This window comes from Schistocerca americana, chromosome X (assembly GCF_021461395.2).
Source record: "Schistocerca americana isolate TAMUIC-IGC-003095 chromosome X, iqSchAmer2.1, whole genome shotgun sequence".
In the NCBI taxonomy this organism is placed as follows: domain Eukaryota; kingdom Metazoa; phylum Arthropoda; class Insecta; order Orthoptera; family Acrididae; genus Schistocerca; species Schistocerca americana.
The window spans coordinates 219,774,677-219,801,656 of NC_060130.1; the positions used below are offsets into that span (position 1 = coordinate 219,774,677).

General features: G+C 40.1%; 1 protein-coding gene across 1 annotated transcript in view; it reads left to right on the forward strand.

Annotated features, from left to right (window-relative positions):
• The first annotated feature begins 11,563 nt into the window (after positions 1-11,563).
• The window catches only part of LOC124555600 (solute carrier family 35 member E1 homolog), a 78,296-nt gene continuing 62,879 nt past the window's right edge, over positions 11,564-26,980 (forward strand). The window contains exons 1-3 of the mRNA XM_047129568.1: positions 11,564-11,896; positions 11,985-12,055; positions 12,135-12,272. Of these exons, the coding sequence (XP_046985524.1) occupies positions 11,572-11,896; positions 11,985-12,055; positions 12,135-12,272 (534 nt within the window). The 5' untranslated portion in view covers positions 11,564-11,571. The remainder of the gene's footprint in view (positions 11,897-11,984; positions 12,056-12,134; positions 12,273-26,980) is intronic.

Here is a 26,980-nt window from a genome sequence, read left to right on the forward strand (position 1 = left end):
ATTACTAATACACCTGCCACCTTAACTAATAGAATTCAATGTCTACACAACATAAGTTTCTGTTTTTTTCTTCTTACACTTATTATTTCAGTTTTTCCTCTTGTAATGTTGCATTGCATATTTTGACATTATTTTGTAGACATTTCTACAGAATTTTGATTAATTACGCATTTTATGAACTCTCATGTATATCGTTTTATTTTTCTGAGTGTAAGTAGTTTTCTCGAAGTTTTTATTAGTTTGTTCTATATTCAAACAACTTCTAATCTCAATGCTAATTCACTTTTAACGATGAGGAGTGTGTCTTCTGCATATGGAATCATCTCCTTAGTAAAGCTTTTTGAGATGTTTTCAAATACTGTACTAATAGAAAATGATTTTTCTTTATGTTACTCTCATTATGTTATACAGGTATACATTTCCTCTTCCACAAGTTAATTGTTTATCAGTACTGAATACTTTCTCTTCCTATGGGACAGTAATATTGTCTGTCTAGAGGAAATCGATTCCTCAAAAAATTTGCAGAAATCTGACATTGAAGTTTCTGAATATACTTTTCCTGCAGTTTATTCAGTTTGTTATCAGTAAGTGCGTATATAAAATTTTCATGTAGTACCTAACTACTGTTTCAAAGATTTCGAACAGATTGAGCTTTAAGCCATTTTAATAATTTTTGACGGTTTGTATTAATCACTTTGACATTCCCTTGTGTTACTACTGCAGGATTTTGTATGATGGCCAGCTTTCAGATGTGGTTTTGTAACTATGAACTCAAAGATGATTAACTTTTTATATCAATTGAAGATTTCCCTTGTGTCAATGTATTTCTCGAAAAAAAAAAATCCTAATGCCCAGTTTTTGCTTATGTTAGATGGATGTTTTCATACAAATTTAACATGTTTGAGTAAGTATCAACCCATTAGTGTCAAGAATTATTAAGTTCGGTTTTTCTTCTTAAAAATATTTGTAGTTTATTATTTTATAGCAGGTTTACATGAAAAACACAATTTCAGTTTAAATTTAACTTACGCAGCCATAAATACTGATGGCAACTAAAGTTGCCAATGGGCACTTAAGGTAACAAATGAAACAAATTTTCCAATTTTTTTACAATTTTTATTTTTTGAACTCTTTTTAATATGCATTATTACTTTATTTTTTAAAAAGGTCTTTAAACAGTCAATCATTAAAAAATTCTCATTTAAATCTTAGTTTAGAGCTATTTCAAAATTTATGAGACCCATCAAAACAGTCTGGATCAAGCGGTTAATTTATGTTTGTGTTGTCATTCAAGTGCCTATATCGCAAGATTTTTTTCAAATCTGTTTCGCCACATAGATTTCGAAACTAAAGCTACTTTGCAGTCAGGTTCGTCCAGCCAATACATTCTTTTAGTTAGCATTTTATGATAACCTGAAAGAATCACTATTCCCAGTATGTTGCATAGCTCATCGTAGGAAACATTTAGATTACGATTCCCTTTCTGTTGCAAAATCGTCGATATCTTAACTGCTTCTTGTCCTTGGCTTACCCCCCCCCCCCCCCCCCCTCACTGCAAAACTTTTACTTAGTCTCCCGTTCTTCTTTCCCTTCATATCTATAACAGCTGGTGTGGCTGGAATCTCTGCATGAATATCAGCTTCTACCAGTTTTAGCCCTTGACTTTCTCCACTCACTGAAAAATTCTGACTTGATGGTCACTTCCTATTTCCTTCAGTGAACTGAAATGAAATGTCGTGTAGTGAGGCCCTCTGGGCAGGTAGACCCAATTGACTGGTGCAAGTCTTTTGAGGTGATGTCACCTTGGCTACTTGTGCGTTGATGAGGATGAAATGATGATGATGAAGACAACACAAACAACTAGTCCCTGAGTGGACAAAATCTTCAACCCAGCCAGAATCAAACCTGGGTCCCCCCGGCATGACAAGCCATTGTACTGTCCACTCAGCTATGGTTGCGGACTTCCTTCAGTATTTGCAGCAGGAAGAGTAGCTTGAATGTCTGTCGAGTTCTCAATTTCTTCCTCTCGTTCACTTCTGTCACTCACTACAAAATTTTGCCTTCACATGTCCTTCTTTCCCTTTGTATTTGCAACATGTTCATTCTCATCATACTGAACTATATCCTTAGTATACTTGCAGGAAGATGACATGATTTTCCTTGGATTTCATCTGATAAATCGGAATCGTGATCAGTATCTCCACCTTGTACTTCATAAATAGGGATGAAACCAATTGATCGTATTGTTCTGTTTCTATCTGCTTCAAGAAAATTTATTGTTTCGACCACAGTCCGTAAATTATCGTCACACGTAACAAACAGACAAATACCAGTTGCAACTAAAGATGAAAAACATATTTTCTCTAACATAAAACATGCTAAAAGCAAATTTACAAATTCGAAAGAAATGCTATGTATAATTTAGACTATTTATTACAAGACAGCAACGAAAATTAACTTCAAATAATCATATATTATTGTGTACTTACATTTTTCATCAAAGCGGTTTTTAACACACACACACACACACACACACACACACACACACACACAAACAGATCTAACAGTCGGAAACAACAACAGTGGACTGAATACTGCTACTTCACATTTTAAACAAGAAAGAAAAGTATGTATAACTGCTTCCAACAGTTAAATTGCGTGCAACATTATCGTTGCTGCCAACATTAATTTCTAAATTCATTGGCAACTTTAGTTGCCACTGGGTATTAATGGGTTAAGTGAAGAATTTAGGTTGTTTTCGTTACACATATATTTAGCAGTGCCATATCTACTTGGGGAATTAAAGACTTGAAGATCTACCTTTTATTTCTTTTCGAAGGGCTTAAAGTCCATATCGCGCATATGCGATCTTACACCTAACTTTTCAGGTATACAGGTTTTGGAATCTAACGTTATTTCAACTGTATTCCGTTGCTATATTAATAGCAACACATATATTAGCGTTCCATGTAACTTTAGTGACTCTCATGATTTGTTGTTAACAGAATATTACTGTTATTGTGTAGACAAATTTTGTAAAAATGTTGTAAACAACCATGAGCAAGGCGTGTTTGAGCTGCCATAGGAAGATTAGTTCTGGGGTTCTATGCAGATGCTGTAATAGATGGTTACATTGGGGCGAATGTAGTGCCATGAGAATCGGAGAAGCAAATGGGTCTCTGCTGTGGTATGTGGCGACTGCGATTCTATCCTGTCACTAAGTATCGCCAAAATACCCGAAAAGTACCGTGTTAACTAATGCAGTCATAATCAAATCGTATCTACACTCCTGGAAATGGAAAAAAGAACACATTGACACCGGTGTGTCAGAACCACCATACTTGCTCCGGACACTGCGAGAGGGCTGTACAAGCAATGATCACACGCATGGCACAGCGGACACACCAGCAACCGCAGTGTTGGCCGTCGAATGGCGCTAGCTGCGCAGCATTTGTGCACCGCCGCCGTCAGTGTCAGCCAGTTTGCCGTGGCATACGGAGCTCCATCGCAGTCTTTAACACTGGTAGCATGCCGCGACAGCGTGGACGTGAACCGTATGTGCAGTTGACGGACTTTGAGCGAGGGCGTATAGTGGGCATGCGGGAGGCCGGGTGGACGTACCGCCGAATTGCTCAACACGTGGGGCGTGAGGTCTCCACAGTACATCGATGTTGTCGCCAGTGGTCGGCGGAAGGTGCACGTGCCCGTCGACCTGGGACCGGACCGCAGCGACGCACGGATGCACGCCAAGACCGTAGGATCCTACGCAGTGCCGTAGGGGACCGCACCGCCACTTCCCAGCAAATTAGGGACACTGTTGCTCCTGGGGTATCGGCGAGGACCATTCGCAACCGTCTCCATGAAGCTGGGCTATGGTCCCGCACACCGTTAGGCCGTCTTCTGCTCACGCCCCAACATCGTGCAGCCCGCCTCCAGTGGTGTCGCGACAGGCGTGAATGGAGGGACGAATGGAGACGTGTCGTCTTCAGCGATGAGAGTCGCTTCTGCCTTGGTGCCAATGATGGTCGTATGCGTGTTTGGCGCCGTGCAGGTGAGCGCCACAATCAGGACTGCATACGACCGAGGCACACAGGGCCAACACCCGGCATCATGGTGTGGGGAGCGATCTCCTACACTGGCCGTACACCACTGGTGATCGTCGAGGGGACACTGAATAGTGCACGGTACATCCAAACCGTCATCGAACCCATCGTTCTACCATTCCTAGACCGGCAAGGGAACTTGCTGTTCCAACAGGACAATGCACGTCCGCATGTATCCCGTGCCACCCAACGTGCTCTAGAAGGTGTAAGTCAACTACCCTGGCCAGCAAGATCTCCGGATCTGTCCCCCCATTGAGCATGTTTGGGACTGGATGAAGTGTCGTCTCACGCGGTCTGCACGTCCAGCACGAACGCTGGTCCAACTGAGGCGCCAGGTGGAAACGGCATGGCAAGCCGTTCCACAGGACTACATCCAGCATCTCTACGATCGTCTCCATGGGAGAATAGCAGCCTGCATTGCTGCGAAAGGTGGATATACACTGTACTAGTGCCGACATTGTGCATGCTCTGTTGCCTGTGTCTATGTGCCTGTGGTTCTGTCAGTGTGATCATGTGATGTATCTGACCACAGGAATGTGTCAATAAAGTTTCCCCTTCCTGGGACAATGAATTCACGGTGTTCTTATTTCAATTTCCAGGAGTGTAAATAGACGTTTCTCCAAATTTTACTTCCCAACACAATATCTGACTGTGCATTTATCCCAGTTTAGCATAGAATAACCATATTAAATAATATTTAATGACATTGACCAAAAAAATTGCTTCTAACATCAATAAACAAAAGAATAGCAAAGTTGAGTGATGAACCCACAATTTTACACGACTCTCATTCAAAGTAATCACAACCCGTGTGGTTTGACAGCTACCCACCTTTGAATTACCCACTATAGAATGTTAGCACCAATAGCAAGCGAGCTTCACTGTCATTGGTCGACGTTTAAGAAATTAATGGTGGGCGCCCTTGTTCAAGTAGCAAAACATTACAATACTTCTGGTAAATGTTACGGCACACGAATTTAGACACATACCCTCCTAAAGTTATAAAAAATATACATGCAGCGGCAGCGGATTTAAAATGTAAAAAGAAAAAAAATGGAAATAATTAAAAGGGAAATGGCTACTGCTACAGAAAGTCAACAATGTCTACATAGAACACACCACTTCGTGGAGAACACTTTTATTCTAAAGAAGACAAACGTTATGTGAATGTCAGCCAAAAGGAAAAGAAATTACAAATTAAAATTGTTTGCAATAATTTTGAGTCTCAGAGAGGAGAGCGCTGCTTCTAAATCTTATCTTGTGTGTTGTGACGATGGTCGCGACATCGACAGCAGCTGGCTGGTCCTGGTGAAACGCTGAGATCTGTTACCACGATCGTGTGATTGCAGCTGATGATTTTTCCTCGTAATCAGGCGAGCGATGGTATTCATTAAGCTGCAAATCTGATTACAGTGGCGTTTTGCAGGCCACAGGAAGGTCGATGTAATTGTTGTTACAGATGTCCGTATGTGCAGAGTTTTAATGTTTCTGGTGCACACAATTTAAGTTTACTTATGCCACACACAGTTTGTAAGACTTGCCGACCGCGAATTCTGTAGAAAGCCAATTCGTATTATGAGTGCCGCGATCGAGAAAAACCGTCCAGGGCGGGAATGTACTCACACACAATAGACAGTTCGCATAAGTTCAGAACGACTGTTACTGATTATAGGCGTCCGGTAGTTCATCGAAACGCGAATAAATACGTAAGTTCACAGTACTTGAGCGTACGAAAACACAGTCAAAATACAACCGCAGTTCAATTCACAGACACAGAGCTACAGTACCGTCCATTCTCGGTTGCATTGTCATAATTACTTCGTCTCACGGCACAGTCTCAGTATTTACTTCGCCCAGTTTCTACACTCACTATTATCATATCACGTCCTGGTACAAAACAGTCATTAAAAAACGTACATCGCTTGCCACTAAACTCAATCTTTACCAGCTCGTAAAAGTCATGGCTGCCACATTAAAACATGTATCCGCCTCTCTAGCTACCCAACAGCACACCCCTTTTTGTTGGATCGACTATCGATATTGCTCTCTCTTAATACTCTCGCCCACGGTTTATACAACATCAAAGTAAATTACATATATCTTTACACAACTATTTTCTACCAAACTTATTACAGTAAACGATAAATAAAAAATCAATAAACTCTAAACATATTTATCTACTTACAAAAAAGAAATAATTTCCAGTTACATATTACAGCTAGAAAACAACTTTTATATCTATATTACAGGGCAAACGAAAAATGCGCTACAACATCAAAGATATATGAACAGACGGAAAAAAGGGAAAAAACAAGATAAATATATATCTATCACAAATAACGATGTCTTCACAGGTACTGCCCAGTATGTTCAAGCAGTAGGAAAACAGCTCAACAGGAAGGGAAGATTTGAGCCCTTAAGGCTAAACTGACAGTGCTATGGAGGATCTCATGAGGTTAACGAGAGAGAGGGAGAGAAGAGTAAACATATGTGGGAAATGGTAGCAAGGAACAGGGGCCACAGAAAGAGAGCAATATCTGACAGTTTTATCATTGGCAGAAACAACAGAGTAGCCTTGCTACCTCAGTTAACAAAGAAAGAGGCTTTGGTAGATGTAAGTATAGTTAATACTCAGCAGACTTCCAACTGCTTCAATAAGAGTAGGAAGTAGGAGGAAAGTTTTGCTGTTAGGTAGTAGCCATGAAAGAAGTGTGGACCAGATCTTGCAGGGAAAATTAGGTGATAGGTACCAGGTCACAAGATTTTTCAAGCGCAGTGCATGTCTTAGCCAAGTGATAGACGATGCAGGATTGCAAAAAGCACAGAAATAAACAGTGTTTGCGCCCAACACAATATTTCTGCCTGCAACGCAAGCTCAACAATGTACAGACTACAACAGTGACCACTGGTTCAAACACAGGAGCTCTATGACTCTTTCTATTTGTCACTCAGCACAGCTCGACAGCAGCAGCGGCATCTGCTTACCAGCGGCACAATTAGTAATATGGCGCTGAAGGTCGAGAGGTTTAAGAAACTATATGTACAGTAGTGGTCAGAGCATAGTTTCTAGAAGCAGAAGTGCAGGCACTCAACAAGTTTCCATGGGCCTGTCATTAGGTGGCTCTACCGTGGCTTAGTGCTGCATGAGGAACGTTTCAGTACATGATATGTGTACTGGTCGGATCTTACAAAATTTTAAAACACTGCATTTGAAAAGACTAAGACAACTTCAGTGAACTATGCACTTTATATAGAAAATATAAAACTTTCACGCCCTTTGACGCAATTATGAAACATTTCGTCATATATAATAAGCAAATAAAATATACTGACAAAGACTGAAATGCAGCTTAACACACAAATAATCATCAATGGAGGCACATACTAATGAATAATACAAATTAAAACATAGAAGATGAAAGATAATATAAACTCACTCATTTAATTTGTAGGTGTTAGTTGTTGGAAACATTGGAAAGCTTGCATGGTGATTCTGCAGTCTTCTCTGACAAGAGCTCTTTGCCGATTTCTTTCGTGCAAAAGAAAAAGCGGCACTTCATGAAATGGAAAATTAATTTATTACAATGTCAAGTTTATGTTCCTCACAGCATTCTAAATCATCTGTTTCTAAAAAAAAATTTCTTCAGTGCTGTCTTAAAACTCATAAAATATATCACCCCATATACTTGAGACAGAAGACAGTTTCTTTTCTAGAACCACTTCAACCCATAAAAGAATGTTGAAAACACTTTAGGATGGGTAAGTCAAATAAGAAAGGCCATTAATGAGCCAAAGTCCTTTATAGTAGTGAAGGTTGCAGATATTGTGTCAGACAGTATTTTACTAACTCCACACAGCTGCTCTGTTTATTAAGCTTTTTGACAGTGTAACCCAGTATGTGCTACAGAAGAATGCTGAAGATTAGGTGGGTAGATCACATAACTAATGAGGAGGTATTGAATAGAATTGGGGAGAAGAGGAGTTTGTGGCACAACTTGACGAGAAGAAGGGACCGGTTGGTAGGACATGTTCTGAGGCATCAAGGGATCACAAATTTAGCATTGGAGGGCAGCGCGGAGGGTAAAAATCGTAGAGAGAGACCAAGAGATGAATACACTAAGCAGGTTCAGAAGGATGTAGGTTGCAGTAAGTACTGGGAGATGAAGAAGCTTGCACACGATAGAGTAGCATGGAGAGCTGCATCAAACCAGTCCCAGGATTGAAGACAACAACAACAACAACAACAACCCAGTATGTAATAAAATAAACATTGTTTTGGAATGTTGTCTTTATACAGAATAGGAAGATCATTCTCCCAGTCCCCTATCACCATTTTGTCCTTAATTTATTCTCAGCAGATAAGTCAATCCATTTGTTTTGTACATCTATTTCCTTAGCACATAAACGCATCTGATTAAGAAATGATGTAAGAAGTGGCTCTGAATTCGGTTCACTGTGCTGGGATGCAGATATAACCATCTTAACAGGGACATACATGCACTGTAACATATGTAATTGCAGAAAATCTACAGCTGATGGATGGTCGTCACAACTTATGGACTTCAGAATTTCAAAATGATATTACAGAGGGTCTTGACTGGTTTATCCCGTCAGTACTTATTTAAAACCCGTGAACTATAAATATTAAGAAACTTCCAATGTACTCTTTAGCATGACTCTGAGAGATTCCATTGTTCTGTTTGTGGAAAATGTATTGTTTTCTGAGCAAACGGTTTCGTAAAAGTCAATTAATATTTTGTATCAAGGGGAATCTTTGTAAAGTGAGTTACTTGGGATCCTAGAGTTGAACGCATCTGATACATTATTCACATCTCTCATGAGTATTTCCATGTTTTCACTGCAGCTGATATTCTCGGGACTAGTTCTGCAAAAAAATTTAATTGGAGTTGCAGTTGAATTGCTGAATAATTGAAAAACCGACTTTGCATTCACTCTTTGGAAAGATGTAGGGTCTATATGAGAGTAAGTCAATTTTGGACAACCTCTATAAGGCCTGCAAATTCATAGAACGAGTCCAAAGCATACACCTGTCTACTGAATTAAAATCTATTTCTTGATTTTTGTACAGCAACGTACTTTTATCGGAAAATAGTTCCTTATACATTTTAATACACTTACATAGTCTGATTAGGCCTAAAGTATTCTGTACTGGTTAGTGAATTTTGGTACTACATTTCGCATTTCCTTGTTTGCTGGTAATTCCTGGATTAATCTAAGCCTTTTTATTTGTTGACTTCCATCACTTGTGAAACCTATCACTCTTGCTCCAGCTTGTTCCAGCTATAAGATTATCTTATCAATATTTTAGCTAGGATATCGCCACAAATTGCATTTTCCCCCATAAACAGCAACCAGTTGGATCCAGCTATAAAGGAGAGGAATAAACATGAATACCAAAACACGGCTAGCCGAAGTGTTTTTTTATTTCCTCTGGAGTTAAATCACCTAATTCTACTACGCCATCCACTTTGAGTGAGGAGAAATTAAACCGAATTTCGTCCCCTAATTTAATTTCATCGAAAATTATAGCGCCTAAACGTTTATTTTCGTCCTGTTCGTTTTTAAATACTTCTCTAATAGCATTTATGGCATGTGCGTTGACGCTGTAGGAGCATTTAAGTCCCTTTCAGAGCTTTCTTAGAAGATCCTCAGCATGCAGTCGTACCTTTGACAGTGCCTGTAGCCCTCAGGTGATTTAATTTTGAGAAGCAAGCTTCACGGAATAAACTCATCACTATATCAAATACCAGTTGGGGTCATTTAGCACTTCTTAAGCATCGTGTCTATGACTAATTTCTGTGTTTTACTCAGGAAATTCGATGTACTACATGCACAGGACTTGGTTCGTGTTACAGGAGAAACTTTCTTTTCTAACAAAATTACTCTCACCCCCTCTTTCAATATCTGGATCTGTTGGGTTAGATAGAGCAGCAATCAGTCGTAGAATTAAGTTGCTTTAATATGATAGTTATAGTCACAAAGCAGATCAGATTTCGACCTGTGTCAGGTCATTATCAATGCAACGCGGAATTGTAGCAGTTGTTCGTGCTAAAGTGAATGCTTACCCAGTTCAACCATGTGTAAGCATTCACTTTAGCACAAACAACTGCTACAATTCCCCACTGCATTGATAATGACCTGACATAGGTCGAAATCTGATCTGCATTGTGACTATAAATGTCATATTAAAGCAACTTAATTCTACGACTGATTGCTGCTCTATCTAACCCAATATAACCACAGTCGTTGTGTGCACCCATCCCATGGAGGGCAACCTGATCTAATTCTGTGTTCTCCGTAACATTCTTTTAAGACTTTTGTCGTTGCACTTGAGACTGTCGATAATTTTTCTGGCATTAGATTTGCGTGCTTTCAAGTGGGTTGTTAAATAGCCTGGAAAATTTGGAAAAATGTGAGGTACCGACCATGGCTTTAAATTATATCTTTTTCTCAGTTTTTCGATCTTGTTTCCTTCTATACCGATTGAGTCCATTTTAACAAGCAAATTAACAGCGAAATGTTTGTCACATATGTATTATTTACTTTTTAATTGAATATCCTTTCTCAGAATAGCTTTAGCCCATTTAGAAGAATCACTGGCGGTCTTTGGAGGTTTAAAAAAGTGCCTGTCTGTTGCGCATGACTTGTATACTGATCGACACCCGGGAATGCAGTTTCCTTTGTCGGATGCCAATAATTAAATCCACCACACAGATTATCAGTAAATGCGTAGAACGTCTACCAACACACACGTAAATATTACTCCGCTGTTATTTTTTGATAAAAAGTTCTTTAACATCACGAAACACAACCAAACACCACAATAATTCTAAACGTGTCTTAAGAGCCGCCCTGTTAGAAGCGTACTTCAGCCAACCACAAGCGACCGTTGCGCAGCCTGTTGGAGAGCACAGCAACTACCGTTATAAAAAAAAAATCCCGAAAACCGAAGTAACGGCACTTTTCCTGCTAATCGCCATGATCAGAGTCTTTTAGAAGCAGAAATAGTAAGATCCCCGAAACTTTCTCTTCGTTCCAACAAGGCGATACTGAAATTACTTGATCATTGTAATGAGGGGTAATTAACACAGTACGTATAGGATATCAACCGGGACCAGATAAAATTATCGCTGTACCCGGGCTTAGCGTTGTATCGGTAAATGTCATACCGCAGTCTAACTGTAGTTTTACGGAGGCTTCATTGTACTATGCCTTGCTTTGACAGTTGTAGAAAACAGACCCACGCACATTTGTCCCGTGTGAAACTCTTATACCCTAAAGCAATGTTACTGCATGAAACACATAACAGAAATAATTTTCTGTTGCAACTAGAACATAGGCTGCAACAATGTTACAAAGAAGCTAATTAGTTGGAAAATATTTAATATCTTTGACTAAGCTGAACAGAGATCATATGGCAGCAGTTTGAGTGAAGCGTGGTGGTAGCATGGCTGATGGGAGGCAGGTGAAGTCTGCTGTTCGTGTTGTGGTGCTGTGTTTGTTGTGGTATCTTGTGAGTTCGAGTAATAATGTGATCGGTAAGATGTTGTTGAATGATTTTCCATATCCAATGACTGTAACGATGGTGCAGTTATTATCTATTACGTTATATTCCGGGCCTTTCTTCAATATGTCGGGCGTCAGGAAATTTGTTGACATCAGCAGAAGTTACTACCTAAAAATCATAATTCCCCTCGCATTAGGAAAGTTTTTCGCCTCTGTGTCTTCACACATCAGTATATGGAAAGTACCAGTTTCCTACGCGCACACAGGTGATTGCCGTGGAGCAATTGAACAATATTGTTGGCAGGTTATTGTTGCAGCTGTTCTATCGCATGTAATTGTTTTACTTCTTTCCAGTGAAAGCTACGATGCCGCTCTTCACAGTAATTTTTTCAAGACTAATAATTGGGGAGAAACAAACACTCAAAGTATGTAAAAGGAAATAATTTTCGGAATAACGATATTGCGTTATGCTTTTCCATTTTTAACACCTGCTTCTTTCCACAGGTGTACATTTCACTTGTGCCAATTATTTTGGGTGTTGCCATTGCGACAGTAACGGAAATGTCATTTGATCTTATTGGTCTGATCAGCGCCTTAGTGGCGACAATGGGATTTTCACTCCAGAATATATTTTCAAAAAAGGTTAGTACGTGTTGAACAACCTCAGCATTTAGTTTCGTAACAGTTTAGGTTATTAAACCTCACTGCAAATTATTTTCTAACATTGTATAAACATATTAGTGTATGTTATGTTCTTTGGTGCCGGCTTTCATTCGAATTACCACATACTAAATGCCAGTATATAAAACGTGATTTAATAGAAATGACGTGAAAACCACATATGTCAACACAAACCTTCCCATGATGAACTATATTTGTTATATTAAATGAACGAATTAGCAGCAGTTCTTTACTTACTTGCTTCTTGTTATATGTAGGCAGTTTTCTGCATTTCTTCCAACCTGTAGTCTTCCACATTTAATTTAATGAGAATGAGTACACCCAAGAATGAAGTGAAGTATGCAGATGGTTAACATTATTTTGAAAAGAAATGTGACATTGAAAGTAAAACAATAACTGAAGACATGACATTTTAATACCAAAGCTGCTGTTTATTTGTTGGCTAACTAGTTTGACTTAGCCCATTTTCGCAAGGTGCCTATTATAGAGAACAAAATTAGTCAGTGAAGGTGTAGAATGTGGGTAATAAAAGTATCAGTGATAAAATGGTTATATTTAGGATATGGTTGGAATGGGTGGTTCTATTTGTCCTCATGTATCTCATATCTACATTAAAAGATATTACAGATGTAGTTACATCTTACAGTATTATGTTAACATATGTGATGTATATGTTTCTTTATTGTGGTACCTTCATTATCCAGCACGATGTACTCCATGTGGCATCAATATTGTATACACAGTAGAGAATGTGTTTGTACTGGACTACACTGTGTGTCACGCTGACTTACTTCTCTTAAGGGTTATCCTAATATTGACAGATGTTGTGCAAGGAATTTTATTATGGGGTCTTATCTAATCTCAGATATTACAATTTATTTCACAGATTTATTAACATCACTGACTATGTTCAGTGAGAGGGACAGTATTCCATCACATCACAGTAGTATATCACTGACTGTGTTCAGTGAAAGAGACTGTGTTCTGTCACATCACAGTAGTACATTAAATTTTCATTTCTTTTTCAGTACTATTTAAGTGGAAATGTATTGTTCTATTCATATTTTAGTGGAATCCACATACAACAGAATTACTATCTGGTTAAAATTTTTGGTGCATAGTTTGCAGTCTCATATTTAGTGAATGATTAAGGTAGGATGGAGGTCAATTCATATGCTGATTAAGATGCTATTGCACTGAATCCTACCTCAATTGCTTATCTAGCATGAAACTACAGACAATATACTGAAAATTTTTATCAGCATGACAATACTGTTGTATGTTGGTTCCTTTGAAATATGAATGAAACAATGTTTCCTCTTAAACTGTGCTGAAAAGGAAATGAAAATTTATTGGAGCACTATGATGTGATGGAACACTGTGCCTCACATAGCACATACTCAGTGAAGCAAATTGAAAGTATCTGAGATTAGGACTATATAAGACCTTATAATTCTTTGCATCAACATCTGTCAAAATTGCAATAACACTTATGATAAATGAGTAAGTGCAACACACAGTGTAGTCAAGTAAAAGCAACACCAAGCAAGGTGGGACAGTGGGTAGCACACTGGACTCTCACTCAGGAGGATGACAGTTCAAACCCACATCTGGCCACCAGGTTTAGGTTTTCCATGATTTCCCTAAGTTAGTCCAGGCAAATGCAGCAATGGTTCTTTTTAATGGGTATGTCTGATTTCCTTCCCCATCCTTGACACAATCAGAGTTTGTGCTCCATCTCTAATAATGTCAATGTCAGTAAGATGTTAAACCCAATCTTCCTTCCTTTTTTCCAGTAAGAACAAATTCTCCATTGCATATACAATGTTGTTGTCATGTGACGCACACCGTGCTATATAATGAAGATACCACATCATCAACATCACCATTTAAGACTGATTATGCCTTTCAGTGTTCAGTCTGGAGCATAGCCCCCTTATAAAATTCCTCCATGATCCCCTATTCAGTGCTAACATTGGTGCCTCTTCTGATGTTAAACCTATTACTTCAAAATCATTCTTAACCGAATCCAGGTACCTTCTCCTTGGTCTGCCCCGACTCCTCCTACCCTCTACAGCTGAACCCATGAGTCTCTTGGGTAACCTTGCTTCTCCCATGCGTGTAACATGACCCCACCATCTAAGCCTGTTCGCCCTGACTGCTACATCTATAGAGTTCATTCCCAGTTTTTCTTTGATTTCCTCATTGTGGACACCCTCCTGCCATTGTTCCCCTCTACTAGTACCTGCAATCATCCTAGCTACTTTCATATCCGTAACCTCAACCTTGTTGATAAGGTAACCTGAATCCACCCAGCTTTTGCTCCCATACAACAAAGTTGGTCAAAAGATTGAATGGTGCACAGATAGCTTAGTCTTGGTAAGAAAAATGTATATTATGCACATACGTTAAAATAATAGTGTAAGGTACAACTACAGCTGTGACATCTTTTACTGGAAATACGAGATACAGTACATCTAAGCGCGATGACATAAATAGAACTGGCCACACCAACCATATCATAAATGCAAATACGTAAATAGTTGCCGTACAAACAATTTTATCATTGATATTATTATTATTGTCAGCCATGTTCTACGTCTCCACTCATAACAAATTTTGTTCCCTGTAATAGGCAGCTTGTGAAAATGGGCAAAGCTGGAAACTACTCAGCCAATAATTAAACAGCAGCTTTGGTGTTAAAATGTCTTTTCTTCGATATTTTAGAGATGCAAGACATGATGTACTGAAAATGTTTATAAACTAACAACAGTACATAATTGATTGGCTCCCATGAGTATAAAGTTTATTGTTAGAACTAGTTTTTATTTTTGTTCTTGCATTCACTGTGTTATAGATGGAGACCGGGTGTTACTTATCTTATAGATATGCCTTAAGATACCCCATTGCCCTTGTCAATATATGTGACAACTTGCAGCTGTGTATTTTCATTACTATGGATTGAATATGGTAGTAGTAACCAACAGTAGTATGCTGCAGACACAGTGAGGGCTTTTTTTACGGGTCGACAGAAGCGTCCGATCCCACGCGTAGGCTTTGACCCGTGACGTGAGGGTGTTGTCGTGTGTGACGTCATGACGGCGCGGAGTTTGGTTTGAGTGTGGCTGTCTCCAGTTCTGTTTTATCTTATTTTATTTACTTTTCTGATCTGTTCGTTCTATCTCGTGAGATTTTTTTTTAAAAAAGACAAAAAACACTAATCAGCTACTGAAGCATCTTCTATGGGTTGCAGGGGTTACGACCCCTGGGGAGGTGGGTGCGTATTCATGCATGGCTGTCTTCACTTACACGTTGTAAATTTGTTTATATTTAGTTTGCCCCCCACCCAAAACACCCCATTTCCCGGACTTGTCCCGTTAGTGTCATTAGGCTTCTTGTGGAAAGTGTGTGTGTTTGTTTTTGTTTCCGCCATATTTGTGACGCCATGGGTCAAAGCAGACGGGTGGGATCGGACGCTTCCGTATTTCCTTTTTTACCATCTCCTTGAATCTGTTGTGCAGTCAACATTTTGAATGTCTGTCAATTGACACCTAAGTGGATCAGAACTCAGTTAGGTCATGAAATGATAGAATACCTGAAATAATTTTGTTGAAATTGACAGCTACAATAAGGTTGTTGTTGTTCTGATCTTCAGTCCCGAGACTGGTTTGATGCAGCTCTCCATGCTACTTTATCCTGTGCAAGCTTCATCATCTCCAAGTAACTATTGCAACCTACATCCTTCTCAATCTGCTTAGTGTATTCATCTCTTGGTCTCCCTCTAAGATTTTTACCCTCCACATTGCCCTCCAATGCTAAATTGGTGATCCCTTGATGCCTCAGAACATGTCCTACCGACCGATCCCTTCTTCTAGTCAAGTTGTGCCACAAACTCCTCTTCTCCCCAATTCTATTCAATACCTCCTCATTAGTTATGTGATCTGCCGATCTAATCTTCAGCATTCTTCTGTAGCACCACATTTTGAAAGCTTCTATTCTCTTCTTGTCCAAACTATTAATCATCCATGTTTCACTTCCATACATGGCTACACACCATACAAATACTTTCAGAAACGACTTCCTGACACTTAAATCTATACTCGATGTGTATCTTCAAATTCACCCAGTGTTCATACATAGTTTATTTTTCTGGTTTTCCATTTGCTTTGGTGAGTTTTATTTACCATAACACAAAGTAAGTTCATTTAAACAAGTTGTCTCCAAAAAATTTCCATTATCTGTGAACATACTCCTTGGGTGCAATGTGGAATTTCAACAAATGGCCCATGTCACACACTTCATTGCATTTGCAGAAAACATTCATTTCACATGGGATGTGAATCCTGTTTCTCCCATGTTGATCTTGCAGTGCACCAAACCAACCTTCAGCTTGTTCCCCATCCACTACACAGGACAGGGAAGTCACAGCCAGCCATCCATTCTTTGGAAGGACATCAAGGCTTTCTAGTTCTGTCTTCCACATATCCAGCCAGTAGCTTTGATTGGTGGGCATATCATGCACAGAGGTCCTCCATACTTTTAGCAGCAGACACACACAATGCTGTGAGCCATCCATAGCTGTCTTGATTTCTCGCCTCACAACCTGATCATCAGCACCAACAATGTTTCTGGCACAGACTTTAGCTTTAGTGTTGGTACATTGTTTTCTGAATGTCAGTGTTTTAGCCAGGAGGACACACATGTATTTGCACTGGGCACATTGTTGTTGTTGTTGTTGTTGTTCATCCATCTGTGCTATATGATGTTGTTGCCCTGTTCTCTATTATTGAGGTGGTAAACACAAACCTGTCATGCTGGAACTGAGCTTAACGTTATTAGTGCTGTAGTACATCCAAATACAGTTTCTTTTGTACCTCTTTAAAGCTCAAGCCTTGAGCTGTCACTGCTTTACCGTTAGTATATATGAATTGTTCGGTGTGGTTTGGCACTGGTTTGTTGTTTGCATATACATTTGAGAGTGCTTATGCCAGGCCTCATCTTTATGGTAAGTCGTACTTCGTATGTAGGTGTCAGATCAATGAAGGCCACTTCAGTAAACTACTTTGACTGAAAGTCATCCCCGATATAATGTCAGGAGCTTCCCAAAAGATTGATGAGATTCACAATTGGTTGCACGATCTGGAATCACTGCCGAACAAATATGAATGCCGAAGACAAAACACAGTTAAGTGAACCTTGTGTGGTCTTCAGTTTGTATGGAAATACATTGGAAATATGGTCACAGTGTACAATGCCCCCACCCCATCTTTTTTTCCACTGGGTAAGATACAGTTGAAACATAAAAATGTCTCATGTGTCTTGCAATCACTGGATTGATATTACTGTTTTGTCGACCACAACTTTTGTTAGAAGTGCTGTGATGCCAGTATTGAAATCCATTGGTCATTGATTAAAGGACTGTGTGTGGTCAATGAGTTTACGCCACATAGTTCACTTAGTTCTTTGACCTAAACTTAGTTGCCCAAAATGTTCTCACATTTGACATTAATGCATGAGAATATGGAAAATAATATTTTAGTATATTGCGAGCACTGTCTGCCTGTATGCGGAACATGTTGCAGGGGATGGTCAGTTTTTGATGTTGCAAAGAAAACGGAATTGACTCAAGATTTTAATCCTTGTACTATTATTGCCTCTATGCTGACGAATTCTGCCTTTGCTACAGCTCTACTGGCATTGCAGCTGTTGAACGTCAGCTACGGGGCGCTATCTGCAAGGTGCAGTCTTGGGCTGTAGCGCATGGTTTTCAGTTTTCGGCTGCCAAGACCTGCGTTATGCATTTCTGCCGGCGCCGAACGGTCCATCCTGAGCCATGGCTTTATCTTGCTGACAAACTCCTTGCTGTGGTGGAGACCCACAGGTTTTTGGGTGTAGTTTTTGATGCCCGGCTGACTTGGCTGCCTCATATTTGGCAGCTTAAACAGGCATGTTGGCGGCATCTCAATGCTCTGAGATGCTTGAGCCACACCAGCTGGGGCACCGACCGATCTACCCTGTTACGGCTCTACCAGGCTTTAATCCAGTCCTGTCTGGATTATGGGAGCCTGGCTTATGGCTCAGCATCCCCATCTGCATTGCAGGTGCTGGACCCAATCCTCCACAGCGGGATACGCCTTGCCACCGGTGCTTTCCGTATCAGCCCTGTGGACAGCGTACTAGTGGAGGCAGGTGTCCCTCCACTGCGGTTACGGCGCCAACATTTGCTGGCTGCTTATGCTGCCCATGTTTTCAGCTTGCCTGGGCATCCTAACTATCGGCTACTATTCCCAGAGTCGCACGTCCATCTTCCAGAACGTCGACCCAGGGCTGGCAGTACGATCGCGGTCTGCGTCCGAGAGCTTCTCTCCGGGCTTGGGGCCTTATTTCTTCCCCCTCCTTTCAGGGCACCTCAGTGTACACCCCCATGGTGTGTGCCTCGCCCTCGCCTTCAGCTGCAATTGGCACAGGGCCCGAAGGACTCAGTCCTTCCGGAGGCCTTCCGCCACCGCTTTCTTTCCCTCCTTGCAATGTATCAGGGCTCTGGTATTGCGTACACTGACGGCTCGATGGTTGCTGGTCGTGTCGGTTATGCGCTTACTCTAGGGGACCATTCTGAACAACGTTCATTGCCGGCTGGCTGCAGCGTTTACACTGCTGAGCTGGTCGCCATCTTTCGTGCCCTAGAGTATATCCACTCCTGCTCAGGTGAGTCCTTCGTGATCTGTAGCGATTCCCTGAGTGGTTTACGAGCTCTCGACCAGTGTTTCCCTCGTTCTCGTCTGGTGATGGCTATCCAGGAGTCCCTGCATACTCTTGCCCGTTGCGGCCGCTCTGTGGTCTTTGTGTGGACCCCCGGTCATGTCGGTATCCCGGGCAATGAATATGTTGACCGCCTGGCGAAAGAGGCCATCAGTAAACCATCTATGGACATTGGCCTCCCAGAGACTGATTTGCGAGCAGTCCTCCGACGAAAAGTTTTTGCGCTTTGGGATGCTGAATGGCGCGATCGGATCACGCCCAATAAACTCCGTGCCATTAAGGAGACGACGACTGTGTGGCGGTCATCCATGCGAGCCAACCGCAGGGACTCTGTCGTCCTTTGCCGGCTCCGCATTGGCCACTCTTGGCTGACACACAGTCACTTACTGCGTCGGGAGGACCCTCCTCTGTGTCGCTGCAGGACGGCTTTGACAGTGGCCCACATTTTGTTGGCCTGCCCCCTTTTAGCTGTGGTCAGGCAGACGTTTGCGCTGCCTGATACGCTCCCTGCCCTTTTAACCGATGACCCTGCTATGGCTGGCTTAGTTTTACGTTTTATTCGGCAGGGGTTTTTATCATTTAATTTGAGTGTTTGTTTTATTTTATTGTTTTGTGTTGATTGTGGCCTTTGGCCTATGGTTTTAAACTGAGTTTTTAATGTGTTCTCGGTGGTTGGCTTTTCCTTTTTTATTCTATGGTCGGCCAACCACCGCCACACTCCGGGTGATTTTAATTTGTTATGTCTGTTCTTTGTCTGAGTTTTTCTTGTCCTGTGTTGTCTGTTGTCTCTATTATCCGTTTTTTTACTCTGTGTGGTAGTTTTTAAGTTTTGGAATACGGGACCGATGACCGTTGCAGTCTGGTCCCTTTAATCCCACAAACCAACCAATCTAATGGAGTACACTACAGAAACTCCTTTATATGATGACCATATTGTTTGTGACACAACTGACATCTCTGCAGTACATTTTGATATACATCATTTCAAATACCTGGCATATAGTGAATCACTTGTGCCACATACATAATCTGTGCTGCCATATCTTACCCAGATTGTGCACATGTCTTTTTAACAAGACTTCTCTTGTACTCCCAAAGCAAAAAGTCTAATGAACTATTAATTAGGGGACTGTGGTGGCCAAGAAAGTGGTTCACTTCAACCTACCCCTGTTTCCTCAAATGATGTTTTTAGCTGGCCAGAAACAGGAAATCAAATGTGATCAGCATATTGAAAACATATTTCTTCACATGTGTTCAGTGGCAGATCTTTCAGGAATTATGCTAGTACTTCCTGCACGAAAGTTGGGACTCTATAGCCATTTTTTGTGGAAGTGACATATGGTACAATCACAATTAAGTGATGATTAAGAGTTAATAGAAGTTAAATAAAATTGTCAAGAAGAATCATCATTCAGCAATGAGATATGGAATTATTGAGAAATGGTGATATGCATTCAAAATTCTGAGAGGTTGTAGACAGTGTGAAAATGAATACCTGGTTGGTAGTTCTGGTGAAGAAGAATAGACAGCTCTTAAAAATGGCAATTACAGATTTTGGATAGCACACGAAGGCAACTATGATGAAATTGTTGGTACTGGAAGGGATTACAGCAGTTCGAAAATACTGGTTCCACATTTGCACCTCAGTGGTGAATAAGGAAAGAATAGCAACACAGCAACTTCTATTTTGAGAAAATTACCTTGCAAGTACTTGGTGTGGTCACATATCTTATTTCCAAGAGAATGGCTAGCTTTTTGCCAAAAAATTTCATGTTTATGGCTTGTGAATCTGCTACACACTATTTTTTCTTCACTGACTTGTAATCTTGTACTTCGCATATTAACCTTCAAATATCAATTACACAAATGCCAAGTTTTACAGTTAAACAACTTTGATGGCTGCTAGAACAAACAAATGTCCATAACCACTGTATTTGCTTTTAGCCATTCAAGCTGTGGCATATGCCTCCTTAGTGGTGACAGGGCACAGAGTGTGGTGGTGGTATTCAACAGTAACACATCACCTGTTCCACTCACCACCATCTTGCAGGAGCAACTGTTGTCAGCCACATGTCACAGAAAATCACTAAATGTATAACTTGTTTTTTGCATCTTGACATATTTGCTGCAGAGGCTTTCATAACTCCAATGACACAAATCCTTCTTGTCAGCCATTTAAATGCACACTCTGTGTTTTGGGATGCCAACAACATTTGCTGCAGGGTTGAATTTGTGAAAGTCTCGTTGTATCAGAAGACAAGTAACAAATTTCAGCTGAGTGTCAGTGTCATTAGTGGTCATTGATATGAGACCTATCTAAGGTATTTTACTATGTGAATCACAGTATTCTCCTAGATAAACTGAGGTTTTATGTAATTTGGAATTGGTGGTACAGCCAATTTATGGATGTCATATCTAACAAGTTGTGTGTGTGAATGATGTGTGTTTCTCTTTTGCTGATGAAGGCTGTGGCCGAAAGCTTTGTGTAAGTATCTTTTAGTTGTGCCTGTCTTCAGCTTAACATGTCTTCTTTACAGTAAGTAGCAATCTATCTTTTCCTGCATTGTTAACATACATTATTCCACCTTAAGATTTGTCATTAGTGCGGAAAGGGGACGCGCAATGCTACCATCAAAATTTCTTATCACATATCCAATGATATCAAATGTCTGACAGACAGCAAAGTTAAATTTAAAAACCAACTGAGAATGTTTCTTCTTGACAGCTTTTTCTATTCTATCAAAGAATTTCTATTTTTGTAATGTATAAGAGGTGATGGGTAGGAATTTCTAATTCACATGTGAAAGAAAAACAGTTGTAAGTGCCCAACATGCAGCCATGTTCACATGTGAATGTGTAATACGAATGTAAAATGATTCATTCCAAAACATCATGCTTAATCACACAAATGATCCATGGGACATGAAACTATCTTTCTGTCTGTGTGTCTGCGCTCAGAGATATGACAGACTGGGAAACTGACACACAACCAGATACACTGCATTGCAACACCTACATACTCTGCAATTCACATAACAGAAGGTTCATTCAACTGCTTTGACTATTTCTTGGCTGTACCCCTCTCATACAGCACATAGGAAAAATGAACATTTAAATCTTTCCATGCTAGCACCGATTTGTCTTTTTTATTATGATGGTCATTTCAACCTATGTAGGTGGCAGCTAACAAAATATTATCACAGTCGGAGGAGAACGATGATGATAGGAATTTTGTGACACATCAATCCCATTTATAAGGATCCCTTACTATGCAGCAATACTTCAGAAGAATATAAACAAGTGTGGTTACATAGTCCTTTAGTAGGTTTGTTGTGTCTTCAAAGTGTTCAGCCAATAAAATGCCGTCTTTGGTTCCCCTTCCCCTCAATGTCTTATATGTGGTGGTTTCAATTTCAGTTGTTCATAATTGTAATCCCTAGGTATTCAGTTGAATAAGTATCCTTTCAGTTTGTATGATGTATCATGTAACTGAAATTGAATGGAATTCTTTCATTCTCAAGTGGAGCACCACACACTTCTTACTGTTCAGTGTCAGTTGCCACTTTTTGAATCATACACGTGATTTTTTTCTAAATAATTTTTCAGTTTGTTTTGATCTTCTGGCAACTTTACTAAACAATTAATGGCAGTGTCATATGCAAACTGTCATGAAACAGCAGAGGACCTATAACACTTTCTTGGGGAACGGTACATATTAATTCTGTTTCACTCAATGACTTCCCATCTATCACTAAAAACTGTGACCTCCTTGAGAAGAAATCATGAATAGATGAGCCCCAAGTGAGATGACACTCTGTAGGCACATAATCTGGTTAGAAGCCACTTGTGAGGAGTGGTGTCAGAAGCCTTCTGGACATCTTGGAATATGGAATTGACTAAAGATCCCCCCCCCCCCCCCCTTCCTGTCAGTAGCACTGTAAGGAGAACCAGTTGTGTTTCACAAAAATGATATTTCTAGATCCATGCTGGTTATGTATCAATAGCTCATTTTCTTGGGGGTTATTTCATAATGTTCAAGCAACGTATATGTTCCAAAATCATACTGTCAGTGATGTAGGTCTATAATTCAGCCGATTAATTCTGTTTCCTTCTCTGTGTACTGCTGTGGCATGTGCAACTTTCCAGTCTTAGGTAGATCTTTTGTTGAGTACGTGGTTTTATGATTGTTAACTATGGAGTCATTGCGTCAGCATACTCTGAAAGGAACTTAACTGGTATACAGCACGGGCTGGAGGACTTAACTTTATTAAGTAATTTAAGCTGCTTCACTACAGCAGGGATATATGCTTTTAAGTCACTCAAATTGGCAGCTGTTCTTGATTTGGTTTCTGGAATATTTACTTTGTCTTCTTTGGTAAAGGAATTTCGGAAAATCATGTTTGAACTAGATACTATGTAGCTAATTAACTAGGTTTGAACACAGATAGTGTCCTGGACTAGGTGGGTCATGTTAAAAGTGTGATCCACCATGCCAAGAAGTCAACATCAAATATCTCGAGAACACCCTTATTGCCTGGTGGAAGCATAGATGCTGCACTGCAGGGACAGGTAGGCATAACTGCAATGGTTCAAGGCCATGCCATTAGGAAACCCAGCAGCCCTGTTGGTCACAAGGACAAAAAGCACATAAAACGATTAAAGAAAACAGAAAAAGATTGTGGTAATAATTTTATTAATTGTTCTACACCAATCACAAGAGTATGGGACTCAATCAGAAGAGTCTTCTTTGGTAAAGGCAGAACGATGCCTGTTGTTGCCATAATGAATGATAAGATCATTTTAACTTGTGCACCTGACATAACATACGTAATTTCTACCTACTTCCAAAATGTAACATCTATCAGCAGCAGAGATCCCACAATCTTACTTTGTGAAGATGCTGCAGAGTGTGTGCAGTTGGACTTCAGTTAAGACAACTGAGAGGGGTACACCTGCTGCTTCGCTGTGTGGAAACTGGAAAATTCATTATCCGCTAGTAGAGATAGAGCACTGGGACTAAATGCTGTTAGGCATAGAATGGTGTGTCAGTTGTATAAAGACTCTAAAGAGATGCTCATAAGAAGTAAACACGGTCTTGAACTTGGCTGTTAGCAGTAACTGGGAGTATCTTGAATTGATAAAATAAATGCAACCAGTAGCCAGAAGCTTATTTAGACAGAGTTTAAATAAATAAACTTGTGGCAACTGGTTGGCTGTTTAGTTTATCAATTGAAAAAGTAAACCTGTGATAGAATGAACCTCTTACGGTAGCCATCCTTAAACCAGGGAAGGATAGTACCTCCACAGGCAGTTATTGTAGTGTTGCTATCATTAACTTAATAGCCAGTATAGAATGGGGCATCAATATATTCATTAAATGGGGTACAGACAGATAGTTCAAACACAGCTTGCAGAAAACTGTCATGAACAGCTAGTTTGGCAGCCCACATTGAACAGAAATATTTTAGACTGTGTAGCTACAAACGGGCCAGACCTTAATGACAGCATCAGTATAAAGATGGGGATTAATGACCATGAAATCATCATTAGTGACTATGGTTACTGAAGTTAATAAATCAATTAAGAAGACTAGGGGAGTGTTTCTGCTAGAAAGAACAGGTAATGCTGAGGAAGCAAAGGCTGTTGCACTCAGAGTTCAAAAGAGAATGTGCAAATGACAACAGACGAAGGTTAGTAGAGATTCATGCATCTGTGAAAAGATCTATGCTTGAAGCATACACCTACTACAATCTTCATATCTTAGCAAAAGACGTGACTGAGAACCTGAGAAAATTTTGGTCTTATGTAAAATCACTGAGTGGGTCTAAGGCTTCCATTCAGTCACTCATTGACCAGTCTGGTGTGGCAGTGGAAGACAGCAAAAGGAAAGCTGAAGTTTCAAATTTTGCATTTAAGAAATGGTTCACACAGAAGAATCCTACAAACATACCGTTGTTTGACCTTTGCATGGACTGCTGCATGGACAACATAGTAATACATATACATATATACTACGCTAGCCACCAAGCAGTGTGTGGTGGAGGGCACTATTCTCGCCAAAGTCATATTTCACCCTGTCTGTTCCATTCGCAGATTGTGCGAGGGAAAAATGACGATCTGAATGCCTTAGTACGAGCTCTAATTTCCCCTTATCTTTGAATGGTGATCACTGCGTGATTTGAAAGTTGGTGGTAATAATATATGCTCTACATCATCGGCGAAGATCGGATTTTGGAATTTAGTGAGCAGCCCCTTCTGTTTAGCCTGTTGTCTATCCGCAAGTGTGTCCCACTTAAAGCTTTTTATGAGATTTGTAACACTTTTGCATTGGCTAAATGTACCAGTCACAAATCTTGCTGCTCTTCTTTGGACCTTTTCAATCTCTTGAATCAGACCCAACTGGTAAGGGTCGCATACAGACGAACAATACTCTTAAGACTGTAAGACTATAAGACTAAGATATTGTAAGCAATTTCCTTTGATAAAGGACTGCATCGCTTAAGGATTCTACCAATAAACTGCAATCTAGAGTTCATCTTATCCGTTACTTGTGTAATCTGATTGTTCCATTTGAGATCATTTCAAATAGTCACACCCAGATACTTGACAGATGTTACCTCTTTCAAAGACTGACCATTTATTTTGTACTCATACATTACTGGGGATTTTTACATTGTTATATGCAGTAGGTTACACTTACTAATATTGAGAGATAACTGCCAGTCATCTCACCACACATTTATTTTGTGCAAATCCTCGTTGATTTGTTCACAACTTTCGTGTGATACTACTTTCCTGTAGACTACAGCATCATCGGCAAACAATCTAATGCTGCTGTCAGTACCATCAATCAGATCATTTATGTAAATTTGTAAAAAGCAGCGGACCTATTATGCTTCCCTGGGGCACTTGATGTAATAGGCATCCATGGTATAGAAAACAACTGAAGGAGTTGAAAACAAAGAAATTGCCAGGTCCGGGTGGACTCCCAATTTGACTTTACAAAGAATACTCTACAGCATTGTCCCCTTACGTAGCTTGCATTTACCACAAATCTGTCACCCAGTCCAAAGTTCCAAGCAACAGTAAAAGCACAGGTGACTCCTGTATATAAGAAGGGTGAATGAATGAACCTGCAAATTTACAGACCAATATCCATAACATCAATTTCCTGCAGAGCTCTTGAACATATTCTGAATCTGAAATGATAAATATCTTTGATTCCGAAAAGCTTCTGTACATGAATCAGAGTAGTTTTAGAAAGCATTGCTCGTGAAAAACTCAGCTTGCCCATTTCTCGCAGGATGTACTGTGAACTATTGATGAAGGGCAACAGGCAGATTCCATATTTCTAGATTTCTGAGAAGCATTTGACGTGGTGCCCAACTGCAGACTGTTAATGAAGCTATGAACATATGGAGTAGGTTCCAGATATGGGGGTTGCTTGGAAGACTTCTTAAGTAACAGAATCCAGTACATTGTCCTCTACAGTTAATGTTCATCAGAGACAAGTGTATCATCAGGAGTGCCCCAGAGAAGTGTAATAGGACCACTTTTATGATCTGGCAGATGGGATGGGCAGCAGTCTGCATTTTGTTTTCTAATGACACTTTGGTGTACAGGAAGGTGTCAAAGGTGAGTGATTGTAGGAGGATACTAGATGAGTGTGACAAAATTTGTAGTTGATGTGATGAATTGCAGCTAAATTTAAGTGTAGAAAACTGTAATTTAATGCAGATGAGTAGGAAAAACAAATCCATAATATTCAAATACAGCATTAGTAGTGTCCTGCGTCACACAGTCACATCATTTATTTGGGCATAAAGTTGCAAAGTGATATGAAGTGGAATTAGCGTGTGGGAATTGTCATAGGGAAGGTGAGCAGTCAACTTCATTGTATTGGCAGAATA